The sequence below is a fragment of the Oncorhynchus mykiss genome, chromosome 25 (genome assembly GCF_057628025.1).
Source record: "Oncorhynchus mykiss isolate SJ-2025 chromosome 25, ASM5762802v1, whole genome shotgun sequence".
NCBI classification, from domain to species: domain Eukaryota; kingdom Metazoa; phylum Chordata; class Actinopteri; order Salmoniformes; family Salmonidae; genus Oncorhynchus; species Oncorhynchus mykiss.
Genome location: NC_143046.1, coordinates 54,943,904 through 54,952,357, shown reverse-complemented (window position 1 = coordinate 54,952,357; position 8,454 = coordinate 54,943,904). Strand labels below are relative to the sequence as shown.

Genomic DNA, 8,454 nt, shown 5'->3' with positions numbered 1-8,454 from the left:
AGTGATGCTTATGCTGTTGTCATTACACACATAAATCCATATCAGATTTGACATAGGTCTATCAATAACCGATAGGACGCTATCCCTCTCGCTTCAATATTTGCTTCAAAAAATGAAAGAGTGAAGATAACATGACATTTTTAATAACGTACATGTCAATGCTTTAGAACATATTTCAGTTTGCCCGGTTAACAGCAATGATAAACCGCCGTTGAATGGATGCACGCAGTGGAGCGCGTTCTATTCGCTTACCTCTTGGAATGTAATAATTTCTATTCTAGGACTGAGGTGTTGTCTTTTAGCTCAGATGGGAAACTCTGAATCAGGCATTGAGTGGGAGCAAACTGGCCAGTAGGCACTAGGAAGGCACACATGCTGAGAGGGCCTTCTCTGGTTACCAACACCGTTTCTAAGAGGAGGGGCAATCTCCCCAATCACATTGCTCAGTTTGCTGGAGACTGATTTTCAATTTCTTAAAGCTACGGTGTCCTTATAGGCACAGTATGGAGAACTGGGTTAGGAAGAACATATATACTGAGTGTTCAAAAGAGTATTTCCATGACAAACTAACTAGGTGAATCCAGCTATGATCACTCATCATTTCACATGTTATATCCACTTCAATCAGTGTAGATGAAGGGGAGGTGACAGATTAAAGAAGGATTTTTAAGGCTTGAGACAATTGAGACATGGATTGTGAATGGGTGAATGGGCAAGACAGCCTTTGAGCGGACTATGGTAGTAGGTGTCAGGCGCAACGGTTTGAGTGTGTCAAGAACTGCAATGCTGCTGGGTTATTCACGCTCAACTGTTTCCCGTGTGTATCAAGAATTGACCACCCAAGGGACATCCATCCAACTTGTCACAACTGTGGGAAGCATTGGAATCAACATGGGCCAGCATCCCTGTGGAATGCTTTCTACACCTTGTAGAGTCCATGCCCTGACGAATTGAGGCTGTTCTGACGGCAAAAAGGGGGTGAAAATGAATATTGGGAAGGTGTTCCTACTGTTTTGTACACTCAAAGTAGATTGCAACATATTTCAAGACTGTAGTTTGTATGAATACCTGTTTGTTTTATTCAATGCGATTTTACAGTTTGAATCCCTTTCAGTTGAGTTTGGCCAATATGCAATGTTGTTATGTACTCATCATTTACTATTCCTATGCAATATGTATATACTAAGCAATATTGTTGTTGTTCCCATGCAATATAATTTATATGTGTTCTATGGCAACAAAGCGGTCTGTTCTGACAAAAATACGCATCTAACATCTTCTGTCATGACACCATCTCACGATCAACAAAGTAGCACGTGTTACATATATGCATTATTCACAAACTGAAAGGACAGTTGATGGTGGTATGTACTTGTTTATTAAAAGATGAGTCAAAGAGAGATTCACACTTGGAACGTGAAATAACTACTGCCATGAACCTTTTAACATTTTCCCGGCATATAATTAGGTCATGTTCCAAACATTGTATTCAAACAGACTTCATATGTAAGACCCACATAAAAAATAAACAATATCTTTCTGAAGTGCAAGAAACATAAATACAGGTTTATGGTTAATGTTTAAGAAAAGAAGGCAGTCTTCAGTTTCAAATAAAAAAAGTTTCATTTCATGAAACAGGACTATGGAATGTTCTTTTTTGCTTGCTCGTTTGACTTTTGCCAGACCACCCACATAAAAGTATGCCACTTGCAGTACTTGCAGTTTTTCCTTCCAGAAGTTTGGGGTTTTACAGCTTGGTTGAGATATGTTTTGGATATGCCCAATATGTAAACTAGTGGGTCAAATAAAATTCAAATTGGTATCTTTGTTTTGTCTTTTAAATGTATCACACCACATGGCCATATTAAGTCATTTTGTATCAGTTCCAGCTGATTTATTCATTTTCTGTCAAGGCAGACTTCCGCATCATGACAGATAATGATGTTGACAGTGCACAAGGCTGTTTTTCCATCACTTGCTACAAAAATGCAGATGGTCTGTATTTTAAGAGTATATATTGCACAAACAATGAGGGGGAAAAACAGTATGTGCCATAAAAAATACCAAAATCCAGTTTCACACCTGCGATTTGGGACCCATCCACATATCACGAGTATGATATACATAAACTCCTAACTTTACTATATTACAGTACATATACAATCTTGAAACTAGTCCCAGCACTGAGGTATGTTGTCCCCATGATGCCATTGTATCGTCTACAAATACTGAACAAATCTGCTCTACAACTGTACAAAACCTTAAAATCCACAAGGCATTTTGATGCAAGTTTTAATTTAACTTAATCCTTAAAACCAGGACTTCCTTGCATGCGAAAACAAATGATAAAGGGAAGAAGTGCCTGAAACTCACTGAAAGCACAGTAAGAACATTCCCTTTTAACTGTACAAAAATATGCCTGAAAATATCTTACTTTTCTTTTAAAAAGATGAGGTCTGTTATGTATCAAAATGTTTCCTCCACACCTGTATTCTGAAGAGGTTTAGGCTGCTTAATTTCAAATCAGGAGGTAAACGGAATCAGTTACAAAAAAAAAAAACGTTTGCGGCATATAGAAATGACATAAAACCGTTGCAAAAGTAACATCCTGAACGATGTCAGTTCACAGATTTTCTTTAGGTCAGTCCACAGTCCTACGTGTTCAGCTCCCTGCAGTTTTAAGAGGATAAGATGCATAGAAGTTCACAGATGTTTCCCTTTGCGGTCCGTTTTAGTTTAATAGTAATTGTAGACCTACAGAAAAATCCATAAAACCCTGTCATGCTGCCAGAAAAACGTCTGCAGACTTTTTTTTTTGCTACAGTAGGCTACCAGCTTCATAAGCATCTAATTCCTCAAACCTCACCTCGTCTCCTCCCCCGGACCCCTAGAAACCACAGAGGAGGCAGGGCTATAGGAACAACTTGAACAGGACATCATTTCATTTATCATTCTCTGTTACTACTCGGATACTTTACATTTAGTATGTGAACACCAAGTCAGAAAAGTTCGCCTCCAACCAGTCCCCTGCTATCATTTCACTGAGCTCTGGTGTGCAATAGTCTGGAAATTCAAAGTGAGAGCCCAGACTGCCCTCGCTGAAAGAGTCCAAATCTTTATCCACAAGAGAGAGGGAAAGATTTCCTGAATTCGTGTTTCCCAGCTCCTGCCCGTGAGCGCTGGGGGCGAAATTTAAACTGAAGTCAAAAAGCAAGTCGTCCGCGTCCTCGCTGGAACTGGAAGATGTTGAAACTGACCTAGAAGATGCTGGTGAGACGGAAGCAGGGTACATTGTGCTCTGCTTGGTAATGTTTTTGAAATTGTAAAACAGTCTGTTCGGTGCCGCATTCCGTACTTCTTCGTACATGCTGGTCCCCTCGGACTCAGCCGAGGAGCTCAAAGTTGGGCTCGCGGGAACTTTTGCTACATTATACAGCCTCATCTGCTCCTCGTCCTCCTGTTTAATCCGCATACCATAGGCCTCCTCGTATTCATCAGCGTCATCATCATCTGTGAGTTCAGTTTTAACCGTTTTTGTAATTTTGGGGAAAACACGGTCATCTCCGTAGCTGTGAGACGATTTAGATTGGGTCTTAGCCTTTATTTTTGAGCATTTCTTACCGGGAGTCTTTGCCATTTTGCTGCTAGATTTCTCTGGAAATGGTGCTGATGGTTTTGAACTGTCGAGCTTTGGCTTTTTCTTGGGTCTATACTTGTAATCGGGATAATCAGCCATGTGTTTTAACCTGAGTCTCTCTGCTTCCCTGATGAAGGGAATCTTTTCACTGTCCTTTAGCATCTTCCATCGCTTTCCCAGCCTTTTGGAAATCTCTGCGTTATGCATGTCCGGAGACTGCTCCATGATCTTTCTCCTTTCAATTTTAGACCAAACCATAAATGCATTCATAGGTCTCTTTATATGACCGGTTGCTGTCTTGCACCAGTCTGGGTTTATCGGCACGGGACTGCAAGCCATAAATTCGCTCTCCTCTGAATCTGTAGCCTCCCTGGACATGCTACCCTCCGTCTCGCTGTTGTCGGTGTGCTGCACCATGGTCTCTTTTTAAAGTTATCTTCCCCCAGACGTTGCAGTATCTAACAGCCCACTGCCAAGTCTTCGTATTCGCTTCACCAACGCGTCCACGTCCTCTATGTCTCAAACTCGGTTCTCTTTTCCAGATTTACAAACTGCCTTCTTAACTAGTTATTGGGTTTTTCATGTCCATTACGTCATTGATAAGTGTCCAATCACGTCCCCTCCACTCCGCCCAACAGAGTCCATACAGTCCCTTAACCCTTTAGACCGCCCTTCCTAGCTCCCATTGGAGGTGGGATTTGGAGGTAGGTAGTGTTGTAGGGGTGTCTGGACCCATGCTGCGCGAGACATGCATATTAAACATACACTTAACTCACAGTGCCCGGAACATGAACAACCAATGAGGAGCGCAAATTGTAAAACTCTCTCCATTTATGATTTTAGTCGTGCTGAAAGAAATGCAGTCAGATTGTCAGCATGGAAAGAGTTGGAGATACGCACAGTAGCCCAGTAATAATGTATCCGACTCACGCGCCTAGAAAATGTATCAGTTTACAGTTGATGTTTCTTTTTTCGCCTAAATTGGATACACTGAAGGTGGCGCTTGGACACTGTTGCAGCGCGCGAACTGGATACATTGTATCGTCAGTGGCGTGTGGACCTCAGTAGCCTTTAGAGCAATTCAAAGTTATTAGGCTAAATGGCAACAACAGAATCACACGTTTTCAGGCCTTGTTAATCGCATGCAGCTGTTTAATAAATACATTTAAAAATCTAATTAGTTCACCTGTTTTTAGGATAATTTGCTCTAATAATGCTCTAATAATTAACACTATGATGAGCAATGTACATTTTGTTGATTTTATAATAATAATAATTTTTTAAACAATGTTTAGTAGTATAATATTAATCCATTTATAACCACTCAAAAAAAGTAAGATAATATTTAAATCAACCAACTGTATCTAATAGATTATAAATAGCTCCTGTTGATGCTATTGCTTTTTAGCATAATGTTGACGTGGCCTGACGCCCGTCTAGGTGCATGCATGTACTAAACACCCTGCTCCGACACCATGCAACGTCTGGTCTCCCACTCAATTCAATTTCAATTTAAGGGCTTTATTGGCATGGGAAATATGTTAACATTGCCAAAGAAAGTGAAGTAGATAATAAACAAAAGTGAAATAAATCATAAAAATCTACGGTAAAGATTACACTCACAGAAGTTCCAGAATAATAAAGACATTTAAAATGTCATTATGTCTATATACAGTGTTTTAACGATGTGCTAATAGTTCCTCTCTCCTTGTTGAGTTTGCTGTGTCAGGAGGCAGCAGTACAGCGTAGGTCTCCCTCCCTGCTAGTGTTCAGATCAGACTGCACCCCCGTTGTCGTGCTCTGGGTGGCAGCCAGCAGTGCTATTGGAGGTTGGGGCCTGTTTTTTTCCCCTCGCCCCCTAGAGGGCAATCACTTACCCTTTTGAAACCCTCCCCCACCCGCACCTTTCCCTTAGCTGGAACTTATAAAGTGTCACCACTGAGAGAGAGAGAGAGAGAGAGAGAGAGAGAGAGGGATAGAGAGATGCTTTATCATGACCACCCTGTTTTTCCACATTTTGTCTGTAAGGTCACTCTGTCGAGCAGTGAATTTCAACCACAGATTCAACCACAAAGACCAGGGAGATTTTCCATTGCCTCGCAAAGAAGGGCCCCTATTGGTAGATGGTAAAAAAAGCAGACATTGAATATCCCTTTGAGCGTGGTGAAGTTATTAATTAAACTTTGGATACTGTATCAATATACCCAGTCACAACAACAGGTATCCTTCCTTACTCAGTTGCTGGAGAGGAAGGAAACCTCTCAGATGATTTCACTATAAGGCCATTGGTAACTTTTTAAAACCGTTACAGAGTTTGATTAAAACTGAGGATGGATAAACAACATTGTAGTTACTCCACTATGGCAAGACTTGAAAATGGTTGTCTAGCAATGATCAAAACCAATTTGACAGAGCTTGAACATTTTGGAAAGTATTATTGTAAATATTGTACAATCCAAAGACTGCTGCCAAGGTGATTCTAACATATCAGCGGTGTGAATGATATATTTGTGTATTTAATTTTCAATACATTTGCAAACATTTCTAAAAACATGTTTTCACCTTGTCATGTATTGTGTGTACATGGGTGATTGAAAAAAAAAATTTTCAGGCTGTAACACAACAAAATGCGTTCCAGATGATTTGGAAACGGTCCTCTTTCTGCTTTGTATGCGTTAGCCTACCCATTGTTTTAAAAGCACATATTTGGGTGGAGAATCACGTGGCAGTTAACTTGAATATTAAATTAACTTAAACATGATTAGATTGTAGTATACTAGTGTCTGCAAATAAATATTGATCATGGAAAGAAGAGGAGGGCGCTCAACCAACGTGAGTTGAAGTACAATCAAAACATTTTATCATCATTGGAAAGGAAAAAGCACATTGCGCACATAGGTTAGGCTACTGTGGTGAGCAAACGTTGAGCATTTTCACTTTCAATAAGTATTGATTACTAATTTATTTATTTGCCTGCAAATCATCCTCCTAAAAGGTTGGCTTTATCCTATAGGCCTATGCAAAATGTAGGAAGTGTCGCTGTCATCATTTTTGCGGCTTCCGGTTCAATAGCCATACCAGCGAGATCAGGTGCGCATATGGTCTCAATAAAATAGAGTAGGGTACTGTATAGCCTATGCATGGGCGGAGAAGAGCAGAATTGCTGGGACCATGGCTGGCAAGTGAGCTGCGTCACATACGCCTAGAATAACATTGTGGGACTGTGGTTGGGTTTAGAACCAGTTCTTGCAGAGGGTGGTAGTCGGACAGAAAACCAGCTGTTGTGGGCGGGATGAAGAAATCGGTCTGGCCCAGACCTCTACTATGCACCATGACAGTGAAGCCTGTAACAATTGAGCTGTTTATTACTGTGTCCGTGTGAAAAGTAGGGAATTAGTTATGGAAACTGACAGATCAATAATGTTACATTGCCATACTGACTAATAAAACCCACATTGCACTGAAAACTAGTCAGAACATCAATATTCAATTGTTTGGCCGATGGTTTCATCAATGATTCAGGTCTAGTGTGATTGAGGCAGAAATAATAGCTAACATTAGCCAATTTTTGGCCAGCTCTCTCTAACGATACATCAACTGGCGAAAACTAGCCAAGTTAATTTACTTCTGAAACTGGAACAAACAAAGGCTACAAAACATTTCCATACAAAAAACAGCTGTTAGATAGTAATAATAGCCACCTCATATCGCTATCCCACAGATAACTAGAGGCTAGAGCAGACCTGGCTGTGGTAGCTGCTAGCTAGCAAAGCTTATTCATTCACTTCAGTCTAGAGGGTATGAAACATTAGGTAACATTACATGCCAGTTACAATACTAGTTCAGCACTGCGAATAAACACTAGTTTTGTTTTTTTCTGTTAAGTTAAACAGCAGTTACTTTTCCAGCTACATCAGGCAACTAAATAGCAGCCAGTTTATGCTCTGCTTGCTTTTACATCTCAGTGAACAAGCGCAACACATACACACTGAACTATGCTCAACTCTCCCTTGCTGCTTCAGCCAGCCTTCCAGAAGCTTTGCCTTCACACAGCCTGTCAGCTCACTCTATGGTGTCTGAGCAGTCCTAAATCCAGCCAGCTGAACACTCCAAACAGCCTACCTGACCGCTCTGAGGCATCCGCATGGTCCTAAAGCCCATTGTTGCTGCTTTTTGTATCATATTGCAATGATAAAACTGTGGGTGTGGGTGTGGGGGGTGTGGGTGTGGGTGTGTGTGTGTGTGGGGGGGGGGGGATTTCAAAATGTGGAGGGGACATGATCCCCGTCCCCAGTGAAAGTTGTGCCCCTGGTGAAAACCCATACTAAAACAAGGTTTTCAATATAACATGTTCAATATTAAATCAAGTAGACCACATGTATTTTACATTGCATGAAGCCAATATTGAATCCATTCACATGCACACCGTAAGCAGTTCCTCTCTGATTTCCTTCACCACAAGGCTGAAGAATGAGAGACATAGATCAAATATAATCACCCTGATACTATAGAAAGACTTCATCATGGAGTTAATCTCTGGACCCACAATGCACCAGGCCTGATGATGGTTTCCTACAGAACAGAGCATGAATCACAGCACTGCATAATGGCTAGCATGTAGGGCGGCCAGCCTTCTCATTAGCATGTCTCATTATTGGCTGTGAATGAGGTGCTGGTGTCAGCCCAGGCAGGGGCTATGACTCATCCCTGGGAGGGTCTCAGCGCCATTCATGGCTCAGTGAGATACCATAGGCAGGTAAACCCGGTGGTGGTGACTTACCCAGTAACAGTGACACATACCATAATGATCAGTGAAT

General features: G+C 41.2%; 1 protein-coding gene across 1 annotated transcript; it reads right to left on the bottom strand.

Moving 5' to 3' along the window:
• Positions 1-1,359: 1,359 nt before the first annotated feature.
• sox11a (SRY-box transcription factor 11a) lies at positions 1,360-4,277 on the bottom strand. Its single transcript, XM_021584477.3, has one exon. It carries the CDS (start codon positions 4,052-4,054, stop codon positions 2,981-2,983), a length of 1,074 nt encoding a protein of 357 aa, XP_021440152.1. The 5' UTR covers positions 4,055-4,277; the 3' UTR covers positions 1,360-2,980.
• Between the last annotated feature and the right edge of the window lie 4,177 nt (positions 4,278-8,454).

Excerpts from the sequence above, each read along its gene's own strand:
- sox11a (XM_021584477.3), bottom strand. The coding sequence starts at position 4,054 with ATGGTGCAGCACACCGACAACAGCGAGACGGAGGGTAGCATGTCCAGG.